Consider the following 16,852-nt stretch of genomic DNA (forward strand, 5'->3'; position numbering starts at 1 on the left):
CCTGTCACGTCCAAGCACATGGCATTCAGGGACACACCCTTCACAACAAGAGAGTAGATAAACCAAGCCTCTCATTTCAGGGGCTACCCAGGTACATATCGACAGCTACAGCTACTCAACAAACCCCCAATCCCACATCCCATACCCCATGACCCCATAACCCCATAATCCCATAATCCCATAATCCCATACTGCCTTCTACCCCCTAATCAACAACCAAGCCCCCCTCCAAACCCCCATACCCCTCCAAAAACCCCTCAAACAACCCAATCGCATGCTCCACGTCCCAGCTCCCCCCCATCTCCCTGATACTGTGCATCGCCAACTGCGGGTTCCCCAGATCCAACGTCCTCACCCCCAACTTGGCGCTCAGCATCGGCCCAATCGTGCTCCCACAGGGACTGTCATTCTTGACCACAAACAGCTGCAGCGGCACCCCCTTCCTCCTCGCGCACTCCTTCACCAGCACAATCCCCGGCGAATTCGTCGCATACCTCTGATTGGCATTAATCTTGATCACCGTCCCCTTGTTCATCTGCGGCTGGTGGTTCCGTTCATACTTGCCCGCATAATTCGGGTGAACAGCATGCGCCATGTCCGCCGAGATCAAAAAGCTTTTCGCGAGGGTCTGCTCAAAGGCCGTTTCGTTGCTTTCGGATTGTTGGTTCCCGTCGACCCCAGGGAGGACGGACAGCCGTCTGAGGACAGCCGGCAGCAAGTTAGAGTCCGCTCCATGGGCGCTCAAACTCCCAATCTCCTCGTGGTCAAAACACGCCACCAGCCTGATCCCCGTCTCCTCCTCCAGACCCTTCCCATCCTTCACACTCCCAATCAGAGCCTTGACCGCACAAAACGTCATGTCCAAGTTATCCAACCTCCCGCTGTAGATAAACTCCTCATTCATCCCGCCCAAAACCGCCTTTTGCGTGTCATACAAGATCAGCTCGAAATCCTGAATGTCCTCCACTTTGTCCACCCCGGCCTCTTTGGCAATGAGTTTCAAAAACTCCGAATGATGTCTCTCGTCAATAGCCTTCAGCGGCTCAAACTCCTCCTCTTCCCCTTCCTCGACATCCCCCTTCTTGTTAAGAACCTCCTCCACCAACCCCGCAATAGGCACCATCTCCTCCTCCTTATTCGGATCAAAATTGCTCTGCCTATGCAAATGAATCGCCAAGCTCGGGATCCTCACAATCGGCTTCTCCACCCTCACCAACCTCTGCTCAAACCCGCCCTCTTTTACCCTGACGAGCACCCTCCCCGCCACCGACAAATCCCTGTCGAACCAGCTGTGCCAGATCCCGCCCCCGTACGTCTCGACACCGACCTGGAGGTACCCGTTCGCGGTGCGTTTGCTGACTGGCTTGACACGGAGGCAGGGGGAGTCAGTGTGCGCGCCGATCATGGCGATGGGGTTGCCGGGGGACCATCGAGACCCGACGGCGAAGGCGATGAGGGAGGAGGCGTTGCGGGTGAGGTAGTATTTACCTCCGGGAGAGATGGTGGAGGGGGTCCAGGGGGTGCGTTCGGAGATGGGGTGGAAGCCTGCTTTTTGGAGGAGGGAGGTGGCGGTTTGGACTGCGTGGTAGGCTAGACAGGGGGGGGGGGGAAGGGGTTAGTTGATGGGAGGAAAGGAAGAGGAGGGGGAGACAAACGGGTGGGAGAGGCGTTGACAAAGTCGAGGAACTCGTGGGCGGAGGCGGGAGGGGGTGCCATTTTGGATGAGGTGGAGGAGAAGTAATGGCAGGGCACGCGAGCTGTTGTGTAATGAAGAGGTCGAAGTCGAACTGGGGTTTTCAAAGAGGGGCAAGCAATAGAAGAAGAAAACGAGGTGAACGCCCTTTTACAAGCAGCAGCAGCAGTGGTGTGTTGTTTTGCTGTTATTGTTGTCCTCAACGCAATTCGCTGGTGATGGCAGCTTTTTATACACAGCATTTGAGAGAAAGGGATTTAGGAAAAAAAAGAAAGAACAAAACGGAATCAATAAAAAGAAGAAACAGCTGCTTGGGTGGTGGCTCGCTCTTTCACTCTCTCTTACGTTTTTGGCGGGGTAAAAACTGCTAGTTCTCCCTTTCAAGTCACAGCTTGCAGCTCGGAGGGCGGGGGAAGGAAGGTCAACATCATTACCCCACTGGCCTGATGGAGTCGGTAGCCGCGGTGGGGTTCCGTGGGGCCGGGGGGGGGGGGGAGGGTTCCTTGTTGGATTTATCATGAAATATTGTCTGTGGAAGGTATATATTTGATGCTTTTTTTCTCTCAACTGTTGAGCTTTAGATTTTGCTGTTAGGTTAATGATGGGCTCAATAGGTATTTCGCTCTGGAAGCTTTCATCCCCAACCCGCCCGTCCCATCAAAAACCATACAACCAATCAAACACCCGGCATTACCTACCCACTGTGCCTACGCATCTCTCTCTCCCGCTTCCCCACTTCCTTTCACCTCTCCGCCGAACCACTACTCGGCACGAGAGCGGCCCGATGATCAACAGCAAGGACCGGGAAGCGTCTAAGCTATCCCGCCACTCCGTCTTCACCATCACCAAACAGGCAGCTCCGGAACTACCTCCCACCACGACTTCCCAAATCCAAAAACTCATGACAGGAGTTGAGCCTCAATCAGTCACCCTCACCGAATTGGATTACACGTAGGGTGACCCACCGCTAGGCCTAATACGGTTGACACGAGTGAGTGGGCAGGCAGGCCTGGGGAAGGTGTCTATCTGGCCGCCTGGATCTCGCCTCACCTTTTTTGCCTTGCCTCGCCTGGTCAGGCAAGATAGGGAAGGAGACCTTGCAGCGGGTACGGGTACAGTCATGATGCCAGCCCTACCAGGCACCAAGCAGGAAGGGTCCTGCTCTTTTGTAATGTTAGCAAGTGGTGATTGGTTGGACGGCGGTGTTGTAGGTAGGCTGCCTCTTGTAGAGTTCGATAAAGGGATATGGCACGATAATGACTGTTGCGCTTCGCAATCGCAGCGGAAAAGGAAAAGGCCTATTAGGTCTACTTTAGTCATTTAAACACACCAGGTGGTCAGTCGCGTGGGCTGGTGAGAGGCCTTCTTGGTGATGACCACCTCGGAGGCTTGCATCTGCTTTGCTGTCAGTGTATCTTGTGCATTTCACACTCGCTTCGACTCGGTAAACACCTGCTGCATTTGGATGAGCACTTGAGCTTCATTTGCAAAGTCCCATGCTTTGCATCTTGCAGTGTCCAAAAGCAAACATCTATTCTTATCTCCAAGCCCAGCACCATAGACACCTAGGCAACTTTCTAGAAGCGACTCATTCTCAGTCCGATCCTTGGTTCAAAATCTGAAACGCTTCTTCTAGAGGCAAACATCCTTCCTGGAGCTAGTCTCGGAGTTTGCATCAACGAAAAGAGGTTTGTTTGCTTGTTATGCTTCTATTCTGGAGTATTACTTACCCTTCTTGCTAAGCAATTCCCCAGCAATTATTCCCATCTGTTCCCATGAGGCTCAACATGATGTTGATGGTAAACAATCCCATGGCTAACCCAAAGTTGGTGGAAGCCTGGAGCTTCCAGTCCGGTTTTGTAGCTCGGTGCGACTCTCCTCCCATCATCATCATCATCATCAGATGAGTAACACCGTCGCTTCAAGAGGGGGTTTCGCTTCCAAGCTTTTTAGTCCACGTTGTCAGGTTACATCCTCTCCAGTTTTCCCGTCTTGTCTTTTCCTAGCCTGTGGCTTTTACATAGTAGGGAGTTGGTTGCATGGATGGGGATGTGGCCTGTGTTTATAGTGCACAAATGTATCCAACATGGTGATCAGGCTGGAGAAAACCCTCGATACACCTAGTCCGAGCCCCGAGCTGAAATACATCTTCTATAGATATATATATATATATATCAAAAAGATAGAGCCACCTGCAACTCTCCTCGTATGAGGTGCCTGAAAAAAAATAGCTGAAAGGCAAAAGCGCAATCTCCAAAAAAAATAGGGTTACGTCGCATATCACGAGCGCGCGCATCGCAGCAGCAGGACACATTTCGCATGGCATGGCATGGCATAGCACCTGTCCATCGGGGGCAGTCCCCGTTCCTGGCGAGGATCTCTTTTCTCCTCCTTCTCCATCTGTCCGTTGTCAGCTTGTCAGTTCATCCGGGCCGTCACTGGGTAGGTAGGCGAGGACCGGGGGGGCCAAGTTCAGGTAAGGTGTGGCGAGGTGTGATCTCCAGGTACAAAGTTGATTCCTACCCCCGTCCTCAAACTCCCAATTGAGTGATAGACCGTTTTTTTCTGGAATACGATCGAATAGAAGCTGGTGTCTTGCAATCCAGGTCCCTGCCCTGAAGCCTCGCAAGTCCTGTTGGCGACATGCCAGGTAGTTTGAAGCAGCTGGATGTACCCCCAAGTACCTCAAAAAACCCCTGCTCACCTGGACCTTTGCCTTGCCTGCTCCGTCCCTTTACCTGCTCCGTCCCTTTGCCTGCTCCGTCCCTTTGCCAACCCACCCGCACCACTCCCAAGTTTAAACTTATGATCCCAGCATCTGGCGTTGCGTGGCTTTTCTCACCTTTTGGTCACCTCACCTCTCTCATGCTGTTGAACCAATCAGCCCGTTTTGCTTCGTACTCCGGACCTTCCAGCGGTCCCATTTGCCCAGATGAAGGTGTTCAACACCATTCAGGGTTAGGGGTCGACATGCTTGGTAGATGCACCTCGCCAATCTCTACATCTCATCTCCAATCACCACCACCACTCACCGTTTACATCGGCGAATTTCCCCCATCTTTTTCCCCGTTACAATTTTTCATCCGAAATTTAAAATAAAATAAAAATAAAATAAAAAATCCCCCAAAAAAACCAAAGAAAGAAAGGGAGGGATGGTGACGCGCCTTTGTCTTTCGTCCTTTCTTTTTTCCCCTACCCCTTCCCCCTTGTTAAATTAGCGGAGGATTTAGAGATGCGGATAGCAGATACGCGAAATATGACGTCCCAATCCCTACACACAGTGTGTGTTGCAAATATCACCATGATAGATCAAATCTGCGACCATGATACCAACAAAGACACTCTGAACCGATCAAGGTAGAGAGAGAGAGAGAGAGAGGGGAAATAGGATTTGGCCCAAGCTCAACCTTCCCAGATCGAGCGAAGGGCTGCACAAACGATGACGATCCTTGGCGGGTGCGGGCGGCGGGCGATCAGACAAGGATTTGTGTCAACTCCTTGTTGTCAACTCTCGGTCGAAAGCAACATTCTCCAGGAAATGTCATAGCTACCCGACATATCTGATGGGAAAGGGTTTGTCGTGGAAGATCCGGGGATGATGATGGCTGCTGCTACCTTGTGAGGCGAAGGGGACTGTAGCCTTTTGGTTGTGGTGAAATGAGCGAGGATGATGATGCAGCAGTGTTGGACACTTCTGCACCAAGGCAAAAAGATCACCACGTTTTAATTAATTTTTTTTTTTTTTTTTTTTTTTTTTTTACACTCTATAGATATTCTTCACCCACCTCCCGTACCTTGCAGCTCTTCATTCTTATCATGTTTTCTTTTTATCCCCCTCGTACCTTGCAGCTAAAAGTTCCGGCCCATTCTGCACTCGTAGCTGAGTATCAGTGGCAACTATTCCCGCCTTTCTCCAGCAAATCTCTAGATATTCCAACTTCCACATTCCACACTGTCTATTTCGATAGAAAAGCCAATGTGGCAAAAAATATCTTTTTTGTAGGTGTGGTCTCTGCGGTCTCTGAGTGGGTGGTGGTGTGGCTTCAGCTCCGTCCCAACGCTGCAGGCTGGCACACCTCTTTTCTAGGCAACAAGAATCGTCGCAAAAAATAAAAAATAAAAAAAGGTACAGGTTATCAGTCGAGGAGGACGTTTTTGAAATTATGGAGAGTTGGCTGTGCGCGAGGGTATGGCGTGTGAGGATGAGCTGGCTTGATCCCGGTCTTCCGGGTCGACTACCTGGATGGGACAAAGATGGGGGGGTTGTCTACGGTAGGGTATCTAGGAGGACAAAAAAGCGTGGGGGATCAGCGTGCAGGAAGGGATGGATAGTTGGTTGGGATGAAAGCCTGTAGACTTGATTAAGAAAAAAGGTGCTGTTCAGATAAGAGCTGCTGCTGTCCTTGTTCTCATGAAAATGTACAACAAGTAAGGCTCGATGAGGTGAGTAAGTGAGACCTCACATGACCGCTTGTACAGATCGAGACTTTTTTCTTTGTTCCCTGACCCCAAAAGTCTGGGGGGTGGTAGATGTCATGGCAGGCTAAATCACCTGTGACACGGGTTGTACAGAACCAACAAACCTTACCTGTGCAAGGTGATGCTATAGCTAAGAAAACAAAAGGTTATTCTGCTTGAACTCGTGATCTCTGCACACGGAAGACAGAGAGAGGCGGGGAACGGGAGGATGTATGTGCGTTTTATTAGAGTGATTATGTGGGGAGATATATTGCGGATGTTGGAGAAAAACGGGGATGGATCATGGGGGACTGATTGGAGTGTGTAGGAGATGCAATAGGGGATTCCTTTTATAGGCAGCTTTGGTCCTCTCTCTCTCTCTCTCTCTCTCTCTCTCTCTCTCTCTCTCTCTCTCTCTCTCTCTCTCTCTCTCTCTCTCTCTCTCTCTCTCGTGTTTGTATGATGATTGTAGAGCGATATGGCTTGGGAGAGGGGAGCTGGACGGAATGACGGTGGACGATGCAGCGTCACTCTAAAATGGTGAACAATGGCGTTGTCATTTGTCACTTGATCGCCCCACTTTTTGGGATGGTGGCTTGAGCCCTTGTCAGCGAGAGAAAATGAGGGAGGGGGTTCAAGAGGCTTCGAACTCGAATTAAACAGAGGAAATCAAACATGTTTCTTCATTTTCAAGTTGGTATCGGTGTATCAGACTGGCCAATGGCTGCACATGGACCGAAACTGACAGATGCCTTTGAAAGTTGTTGTGCTTCAGATCTCGACGTTGGTCCAGTCGATTGAGTTTAGCTCTCGTAGATCCTCAAGCGCAGGCTGTCGGAATCCTGTCTGAAGAGAGAGAGCGAGACTTGTGTGCACAGACCACCGTCAAGCTTTGTGGTTTTTTTTTAATCAGCGGAGTCTTTGGTGGAGGGATACCCGCCTCTTTCATGGTCCCCACCAACCCCAGCGCACGAGGGCCTGAGAGAGTTTGATTGTCCAGCTTCGATGCCAAACCTCGCCTCGACGAAATGTTTTTGTTTATTTTCAATCAGAGAGGTTTTAATCCCCACAGAGGCCCTCCCCCATGCTGAGGAAGCCGACGCGGGGTTCTGCTTCACCGTCCTCTCCTCGCAAGCAAGCGTGAGCAAAAGCAGCCGAAGAGAGCTCCAAGAATCCGAAACGGGCTTGGTAGAGTGGGCGGCAGCGGCTGAGCAAGGGGGTCATCCTGGGCCCGGGCCCTTGGCCCTGGCACTTCCTCTTTTGATCTCAACAGCCGGGAGGCATTAGTTGGGCAGCACCATGACTCCATATAGGTGCACACTCAAGGCTGTATGGAAAGAAGATGATGAACCACGGTTGCCCACCGAGAGCGCAGCGAGCTCTTGCGCTATCGGGGCCTTGTAGGGCAGCCGCAGCACGGGGGCGACGGGCGGGAGAGCTCGGTGCAAGGGCACGGCAACGCACGGCGGACGACCGATCGATCATCGCAAGGCGGTAGAGTCTGGAGAGCCTGCCTTGTCACGCCCGGATGACTGTGACGGTCATGCTTTCCACCGTCTACCGATGCTGGCTAACGGCGACAGCGAGGCCGTTGGTTGTACAGTCCCATACCGCTGCACTCAAGCGTACGTGACCACTTGTCAGCAGCTCATCGCTACTCGACAGACGAATCTGACAGAAATCCGCAATCGAAGCGTGAAATCTGACAATGGCTGAGGTGTTCGTTCGAGTTTCCTTGATCATGCACTTGGTTCCTCTCAAGACCATAGGGGAATTCCACGTTGTTGAACCTCGGACCCGAACAGTTACGCAAGGTCCCGTCATAGGCCAAGCCCGTCGCCTTCTCTGTCGTATAGAAAGCTCATCAAGAAGAATTCCCACTAGGGTAGTGCCCATGAAAGTTCCAGAAAAGGAGGCCTATCTATCGATGTCTGGAGTTGTACACACATAGTAGGCTCTGGGGTTGGGGGCCGCGGGGGCCTAACCAGATAGATACTCACCTTGATTGGGTATTTGGCTTTTGATGGCTCATTGGCGGACGGTGCGCGGTGAGGTGGGTGAGGTGGGCTGGGCTCAATTTGCCTGTCTTTCTTGAACGGCCGCCACCCTGGGCTCAAGTTCCTGTCTGCTGTCTGCTGTCTGCTGGCGAGATGATGAATTTCTCGGTGAATGGGGGGACTGGACTGATGTGCTCGGCAGCACTGCAGCTTGTTCTCACTCGCTCTCTCGTCTTCATCTTGCGCTGCTGCCCCTGGTCGCTTTTGGGTTCCAGGTGCAGGGGGGGCGCCCGACGGTTTGTGGTGTAGGCGGGCAGGTAGACCCTCTTCCCATCGAGGTATCGATGGAGTACCTGAGGTACTCGAGGTACTTGGCTCTCCCACCCCGGCCACGCCCGCCAGACGTGCTTGGTTGCTGGGCTCTCGCTGTGATCGGCCCAACCCCTTTACTGTCACTGTCGCTGTCACCATCTCGGCAGTGAAAGTTGAGGGTTTACTTCATTACTTCGAGTCCTCGCTTGTTGGTGGTGGAAGCAGAGCATCATCAGCTTCCGTTGAATTTGTCGCCAAGACCGTGACACCATGCTAGGTCGACCCGGGCGGGCGGTCATTGCTGTCTGCTCACGGGTGGCGGGGAGTGATCAATCGTTTAGTCAGTTGAAGCCAAGGTGGATGAGAATAATAGACATGAAAGCTATCGTCTTGAAAAAAAAAAAGAGGCAGTGAGAAGGAGAGACAGAGAGACAGAGAGACAGAGAGACAGAGAGACAGAGAGACAGAGAGACAGAGAGACAGAGAGACAGAGAGACAGAGAGACAGAGAGAGAGAAAAGAAGCGCCAGACACCAGGCGCTAGAGACCCCTGCACCAAAGGTACCTCGCGAGTACCAAGGGTACCTGTTGGTACAGGCTGCCCTGGGGTTCCGCCTCCAACCAAGTAGCGTCTGACACCGGCGGGCAGAGCAGCCAGAGCCCATCGTAGTAGGCCCCACATCCCCATCCTTCCAGGTTCTTTTCTCCCTTCCCAACTTTCCATTCCCACTCCTGGGCACACCACCGCCTGCCTCCCTCTTCTTCCGTGCCCACCACCGTTGCGTTGTCGCCGAACCTCAACCTCAACCTTCACTGAAGCTTTTCTCTCTCCTCCATTACCTACCTTTTCATCATAGTATTGGAACTGCTCTCACCTAGCCACTCGGCCACTCAACCACCGTGTGTGTCTATAATTGCAACAACTGAACTGCTAGGTGCTGCGTACCGGCTCCGGAACCTCGTCCTCCACCTCTTTTTTTGGGCCGCTTCTCTCACGACGACGACACGACACGACCACGACCACGACCACGACGAACAGCAGCTTTGTTTCTGACCCTAGCTCACGCGCTCTCGGTCGCCCTTGACTTCTCTCACTGACATTTTGTTATTTGTGGGCTCCACGAGCGCCGAATTGATCTTGGTCGACATACACTGAGGGGATTTGTTTGGCGACATCTTGATCAAAGGCCTAACCGCTGTCGCCCCAGCGACACCGCCGCTTTGAACGCGCGCCGAAGCTTGCCCTCGCCATCAAAGCCGCAGGTATATGGGAATCCGCCACGGTCAATATCCCAACACGCCGACGCTTGGCTCCGCAGCTGTCTCGCCCTCTCGCCCCGGTGCGCTGCAGAAAAGGATAGCAAGGAGTTGATTCCACTACTCAACTGCGGCCATGGCCGCCAACATACCGCCACAGATGGTTCCCAACCATATGATGCTGCTTCAGCAGCAGCAACAGCAGCAGCAGCGAGTCAAATCCCAACAGCAGCAGCAGCAAATCAACCAACTTGTCATGACCTATGTTGTCAACACGCAGCCTGAGGCCGCTCCAAACACATGGCAGAGTGCCATGTCTCATAACGAGCGATATGGAAAGACTCTGAACCTGTAAGTACTGGACGGTTGAGATGCAACTGAGTGCATGACAAGCCTGGGTCACTAACGGGACTGCAGCGTCACAAACGTAATACTTGCCATGTCGACCGGCAATTTCACCGCTGTCTTTCAACACGCAACCGACTTCGAGAAAAAGGCTTGGCTGAGTTCTGAAAATAAGGTGAGCGCCACACGTCCCCTTCCAGTATATTCGTTGCACCGTTTGCATTTTCTCTTTTTCTTTTTAGGCAGAAGCCCGGACTGTATTTTGACATTTTCCAGGCCATGTACGACAGAGCCTTGCAAGGCAAAATCGACGAGATGGTCGCACGCAGACAGGGCAACACGCAACAGCTTCAGAACCAGCTGCAGCAGCAGCAGCAGCAACAACAGCAGCATCATCAGCAGCAGCAGCAACGTCAGCAGCAGCATCAGCAGCAACAGATGCTCATGAACCAGATGGCTGCTGCTCGAATGGGGCCGACCGGCCAGCCTGGATTTCCAGGCATGCAAAACCCGATGCAAGTCCCTCAAGGACCCCCACAAGCCCAGCTTGGTATGGGCTTGGCTGGGAACCCTCAGAACAGGCCCGGGCAACCACCGTTCGGAATGCAGATGGGACAGCCTGCACGTCCTATGGGTCCCATGGGCCAGCTGCAGCCCAATGAGATCAATGCCGTCAACGAGGTCGCGCAGAGGCTGATGAGCCAAGTTCCCGAACCCCAGAAAGCCCAAATGCGCCAGAAAATCATGGAGAACCTGGGCCCGCGTGCTGCTCAGTTCCACGGGGATGTACTCGTGTGGCATTTTCAGCAAGAGGCCCTGCGGCAAATGACTGCGAGCCGGCAGAGGCAAGCTCAAGCTCTTGGACAGCAACGAATGGCCAACGGAATGCCGCAGGGCCAACCAGGACAGATGAACCCGAACCAACTCATGATCAACCCACTAGCACAGCAGCCAGTCATGCCGAATGGCCCGATGCTCGGCGCCAACATCGAAACTATACGGAACGAGCGTCAACAAGCTCTGCTCGCCCAGCAGCAGGGACAGATGGTTGTCCCGGCGAGCAACGGCCAGGCCAGAACTGTTACGCCAGGCCCGATGAACGGGATGCCGGGCGCTCAACCGAGCGTGAACCAAGCTTCTCGACCAATGCCGGCGGGACAGAATTTTGGCGTTCAGCAGCCTGGTGTTGCCCGAGGACCGATGATGGGACACCCGATGCAAGGACAACCGGGCGGTCTCGCCGGGCCCCCTACCACGTCTCAGAGTCCAGCCATGAACACGTTGAACGCGCCGATGCAGCAGCCGCCCGTTCCGATGGGGCATGTGGGGAGACAACCGCCCGTTAACCCAGGTAACCCGGCCATGGGCAGCTTGAACCCGCAATTCAGCCATCAGAACAACACACGACCGCCCTCGGCGATGCCAGGTGTCATGAACGGCGCGGCGCTGGCCGGAGGTCGAGGAATACCCGAAGGAGCAATGGGCAACTGGAATCAGCAGCAACGGGCGGCCATGATGAGTGGTTTGTCGATGGGCACACCTGGCCAGATGCCCGGGGCACCGGAACAACTCCGAGCCGGCCAGATGAACATGGCGAATCAGGGACCGGGACCGAACGGGCCACCAAACCCGGCAGTGCAGGCCAAGATGTTGGAATACTTGCAAACCCCACACGGCAAGGCGGCCATCGACAACATGGACATAGCGCCTGGTGTTTTCGGCATGCTTGCGAACAACGGAACGAATGTGGGGCCAAACATTAAGAAATGGTTTCAGCTCAAGGCCCTGGCAGTCAACAACCCGGCGCAACTGAACATGTTGCAGGCCGTCCAGCACAGGCAGTTCGCAGTAATGTGGAACCAACAACAGAAGAGGCAGCAAGCAAACCAACCCCAAGGCAACCCCGGCGCTCCTTTCCAGCCGCCCCAGCTGCCCCCCGGCGAGGAATACCCCCAGCATGTCGCCCAGCTGACCCCGCAAGAGGTCCAGGCATTCATGAGCAGGAGTGCCAATCATGCGAACCAGAACCCGGCCATGGTCTCGGAGATACTCAGAAGATTGAAGTACACCGACTACGCCAAGAAGATCTGGGAGAAGCACAACAAGCAGCAGCAGCAGCAGCAGCAGGGAATCAATAATGTCAATGCTGGCGGCCAAAAGGCTCCGTCACAGATAGTACCCCCAACACCCACCACACAACCAGGTGCCCCTCCGATGGCTCAGCCGAACATGCCGCCAAAGCCCTCGAGCACCCCGGTGGCTCCTCCAGCATCCACGCCAGCCAGACAGACACCCAAGATTCCTCAACAACCGCAACCTCAACAGCAGTCACAGCCGGCGCCGCAGTCACAGCAACAGCCGGGACAACATGGACCGAACCCTTCCCCCGTGCCCGCCCCCAGGCACAACCTCAAGCGAAAGCCGGACGATTCCGAAGGTGCGGCCCAAGCGAACAATGCCGCTCAACGACCAGCGCCGGGACCTGGAGCTCAGACCAATATCCGTGCACCCCCACCGTTCAAGCCGCTTCCTGAGGAACAGGTTGTGGCCCTGGGGCCGCAGGAAAGGGCCGAGTATGATGCCACCTTGCGGCTTCATCAGCGCATCACGGCCATCACCACGGAAGAACAGCTATTCGCCCAAGGACAGAACGAGGTGCCGGTGCCCATGGACGCAGAACTATTGGGGAAAACCCGCAGGACGCTCCTGGGAGCATTGAGCACCATGAGAGGTGTAAGCGCGTGGTCGCAGGCATGGTTCTTCAAGACCAAGGACGAGGAACGTCTGAGGATTTTCCTTCGAGCAGTACGTATATCCGGATCGAGTCTCTACATCACGGGAAGCTGACTGACATGTCGTGTAGCGGCACAAACTTTACAGGCAGCTCGTTCCAAACAAGGACGCATCACAGCCGTCAACCATCTTGCGGCCCGTCCTCACCATTTCGCCCCAGGAACTCGACCAGATCCAGCAGATGCTCAAGAACATGGCCACTGACATCAAGACCTATTGCGTACCCTCGCTTGGTCTGCAAAATAGCTGGAGTCAGGCGAACGGCGGGACGCCAACCCAGCGGCCTGCGCAAGCACCCACGCCTCTGAGCCAAGCCAATCTGGAGAAGCAGACACAGGCGTTGAAGCAGGCGCAGAACCGCACCGCCGCGAAGAACGTTGCCGCCCCGGCCGCTCCGACGACCACGCAGCCGCCTTTCTCGTTTGGGGCTCACAAGTCGCCGGCCGGCAATCCGGAATACCTGAGCGAGCCGCTTCTCACACGGGACGGGCTCCAGGCACCACCTGCCAGGAAGAAGCCCAAGACGGGAGCAAACCACAGCTCGCCGCCGGCCATTCAGCCGGGCACTGGCTCCCTGTCGCCCAACGTCAAGGCGCCCTCTCCCGTTGTCAGCCGGAAGCAGGAGCCGGCCAAGACGGCACCCAAATTCATGTGTCCCGAACCCGGTTGCGAGCAAATGTCTGTGGGTTTCGAGAGCGAGGAAGCGCTTGGCATGCACAAGCAGGAGGAGCACATCCGGCCATTCCAAGATCCTGTCGCCTTCATGCGGGAGAACATGGCTGCGGCACTGAAGCTTGACGAACAGGGCAGGCCCGTCTCGGCGCCGGCCATGGTTGGCAGTCTTTCCAAGCAAGGCCAGACACCCATGAGCAAGCCTGATCTGGCGGCGACGCCCATGTCTCGCGACGCGTCGATGAGACGACAGGGCAGTGCCGCGGGAGGACGGGAGAGCACGGCGACACCACGGATGGCGGCGAGCACGCCCATGGCGCCGATGGACGAGATGTGGGCGGGCACGACGATCGACCCGCAGAATCTGTTTGCCGGGCTGGGGCCCACGATAGACGCGACCACGGGCAACATGATGCACGAGTTTGGGACGTACCGATCGATCACGCCCAACGACACGCCCGAGTCGACGGCCAGCAAAGACAGCGGGGTTTCGGAGCCGAATAGCGACATCCTCGAGGGCACCGGGCTGGATATCAACTTGACGTTCCAGAACTTCAACGAGGATGTGCTGATGGACATGAACAGGATCAACATGGATTCGCTGGATAGTTTGGTGGACAGCGACCTGTACGGCCCGGGTGGTGGTTTTGGCGGCGGGCAGGAGGCGTACCAGTTCACCTTTGAAGACATGACGATGGGAAACGACTTTAGCAAGCCGTTTCAATTTGACAACAGCGGGTACATGATGGATGCATCGGTTTAGGTTCTGGATACCTAGGTGATGATGATGATGATGAAGCGGAGTGGCAGTTTTATATATATAATGTGCATGGGTACATGGTATATGGGAAAAGCTAGCAGGGTTGGTCTGGGCATTCACGAGAAGGGTAGTGTAATACCTCTTTTCTATTTTTATTTTTTATTTTTTTCCTTGTCTCTCTTTCTCTCAGCGTCTCTTTATATGAGTGTTGCTGCGGTTTTGTTTTCGGGGCAGGGAGGGAGTTTGGTAATTGTGCGGATTGGGCTATACGGAAGCATTCTATATTTCTTATTTTCTTTTTTCTCTGTCTCGCGGGTCGAATGGACGGTTTCTCAGGTCAGGCAGATAGGGTGATACCCCCCGTGAACTTGCTTTCTTTTTTTTCTTTTTTTCCCAGTTTGTCTTGTCTTTTTTTTTTTTTTTTTTTGCATCGAGGTTGAAGAAAGATGAATGGATGGATGTATTTTGGGTGGATTTATTGGATGTATACGAATTGTATATTATACTAGTAAAAGGGGGGTTTTTGGGGGACATTGAATGAGAGATCAAAAGTATCACACCATATGACAATTTGTTTGGCATGTGTTGAAGCTCTGGCTAGGTTCATATTGATGATGCTTGCTGCTGCGGGGGCATCGGGAGTAGAGACGGGAGCGCGCCAATCCATGCAGGAAGACGCGATGATCCACTGTGGGCTGGGTGCCAAGGACTGGGGTCTTTTAGTTGACGTGGAGAATGAGATGTGAACAGGTTTATTGTATTCGGTATGTGGATGGCAGTGAAAGGGGAACTGAATAAACTGCTGCCTGATCAAGGCTTTTTTCCTCAGCAGCAGTTTCAGTTCTTGAACGCGACGAGCTTTTTGTCCAAAGACAAGAGGTACGTACCCTCCTAGGTAGGTAGGTACCCGAAGCTTCTCTTTAGGCGCCGCACAGTGGGGTTTTCGTTAGCTTTCGGGGGACAGGGGCTCACTAGTGTAGGTACCTACACCTTGTAGCTCACATTGTTCTTCAGCACCCACCTACCATCCACAAGCTTTAAACCGCGACTTGTGTGGTTTTTGGACGCGACTTTTGTGCCCCTCTCACTCACGTCCTACTTATTTACCTTTTGATCTCGTTCCTGTTTTTCCCTTTCCTTTTCTCAACAGATACAAGACGCGTTAAAGAGATTTGGACGCGATTTTGCTTTCAATACCTTACTCGGGAGAAAAGATTGGTGATAGCAATGGACGCCACCACACAAACCCAAACCCAAACCCCCCGCGTCCCACTCGGCTCTTTGAATCCCAACAACGCGTCTTCGCCAACAAAGAAGGGGATGTTGCAAAGCCCGTTCGAGTCACAGACGAAGATGATGCAAACGCGTACGCCGCCCGAGACGGGGGTCAAGAAGAGGGTGTTGTCTGGGACTGGAACAGTCGATTCCTCGCCCACAGCTTCGAGGGCAGCGGCGGAAGAGGAGAGGGTGGTAAAGAAAGCTAGGTTAAGCGTATGTCCCTCCCCACCTTTCCATAATTTTCCGGTTGTTGACAGACGTAGTACTCCTCATCACCGCCCGCATCAGCAGGGTCAGCGTCGTCGGTGTTTTCCAGCCCGCACCACCACCACCACCTTCCCCTCCTTGAGGAGGGTGAGGGGGATGTCTCCATGGTTACCACCATTCCTGATTCAACACCTGCACCAGCACCGGCATCGGTATCGGTACCGGCATCGGTATCGGTATCGGCATCGGCATCGGCATCGGCATCGGTGCAGAGGAGGAGTTTGACGCGTGAACAGGCTCGTCAGGTATTTTTTTTGTCCAGTAATCCTTTTTTGGTTGTTGTTGGGCGAATCAGCTAATGGTGGGATGAAGAAAGCGGAAATCTTACGGTTGAGGCTTGGGTTGGCGAATTACAAGGTGAGGACGGGGCAGGAGGATGTTTCGTTGGATCAGTTGGAGAGGAGGCTGATGGTGAGGCTTTGGGGTGGGGAGGGGAGGGTGAGGGAGCAGGGAGGTGAGAGGTCGTCGCAGCAACAGCATCAGAGATGTGGTTCGCAGCAGATGTTACCGCCGTCGACGTCCAGGGGGACGCATCATCAGAGGAGGAGCAGTGGGGCGGGGGTTGTGGAAGAGAAGGAAAATTGGAGGGAGGGGCTCTGGGAGGTCATGAGACGGAGGGAGGCGGAGAGACAACAACAACAACAGCAACAGCAACAGCAACAGCAGCAGCAGCAGCAGCAACTATTGCAGGAAGATAGGGGGGAGGAGACGGAGGGGGAGGGGGAGGAGTTGGAACTGCCTAGGTTGCCGAGGGAAGAGGGGGATAATAGGGGGTTGGAGGCTGTGGGGGGGTTGTTGAGTTTGGCTAGGGGTTAGCCCGAGCTGGTGGGAAGGGGAGGTGGTGGCTTGTTTGTTTTCATGGCTTTCATGGCGTTGAAAGGGAGCATACGGACGCATCTTTTGCTTTTGAAATTTTGAATTTGCTAGAGTTTGGGGTTTATTGGGCTTGCTGCACACGCTTCATGTCTGGGGTTTTGTAGGGGTTTATAGATACCAAGCCAGTTGTTTTTATTTTGGGGGG

At 53.9% G+C, this 16,852-nt stretch overlaps 3 protein-coding genes across 3 annotated transcripts; 2 read left to right on the top strand and 1 right to left on the bottom strand.

Moving 5' to 3' along the window:
- Positions 1-191: 191 nt before the first annotated feature.
- QC763_710450 (uncharacterized protein) lies at positions 192-2,946 on the bottom strand. Its single transcript, XM_062916034.1, has 2 exons — positions 1,656-2,946; positions 192-1,590 (listed from the first exon to the last, which is right to left on the bottom strand). Exons 1-2 carry the CDS (start codon positions 1,933-1,935, stop codon positions 206-208), a joined length of 1,665 nt encoding a protein of 554 aa, XP_062762046.1. The 5' UTR covers positions 1,936-2,946; the 3' UTR covers positions 192-205.
- A 6,265-nt stretch (positions 2,947-9,211) lies between these two features.
- QC763_710460 (uncharacterized protein) lies at positions 9,212-14,850 on the top strand. The gene is made up of 4 exons (XM_062916035.1): positions 9,212-10,067; positions 10,134-10,236; positions 10,338-12,866; positions 12,925-14,850. Exons 1-4 carry the CDS (start codon positions 9,853-9,855, stop codon positions 14,287-14,289), a joined length of 4,212 nt encoding a protein of 1,403 aa, XP_062762047.1. The 5' UTR covers positions 9,212-9,852; the 3' UTR covers positions 14,290-14,850.
- A 286-nt stretch (positions 14,851-15,136) lies between these two features.
- Positions 15,137-16,647, top strand: QC763_710465 (uncharacterized protein; the record flags this gene model as incomplete). Its single annotated transcript, XM_062916036.1, has 4 exons — positions 15,137-15,181; positions 15,301-15,777; positions 15,828-16,076; positions 16,144-16,647. The coding sequence occupies exons 2-4, from the start codon at positions 15,514-15,516 to the stop codon at positions 16,645-16,647; spliced, it is 1,017 nt and encodes a 338-aa protein (XP_062762048.1). The 5' UTR covers positions 15,137-15,181; positions 15,301-15,513.
- Between the last annotated feature and the right edge of the window lie 205 nt (positions 16,648-16,852).

Source organism: Podospora pseudopauciseta (assembly GCF_035222475.1).
Source record: "Podospora pseudopauciseta strain CBS 411.78 chromosome 7 map unlocalized CBS411.78m_7, whole genome shotgun sequence".
In the NCBI taxonomy this organism is placed as follows: Eukaryota; Fungi; Ascomycota; class Sordariomycetes; order Sordariales; family Podosporaceae; genus Podospora; species Podospora pseudopauciseta.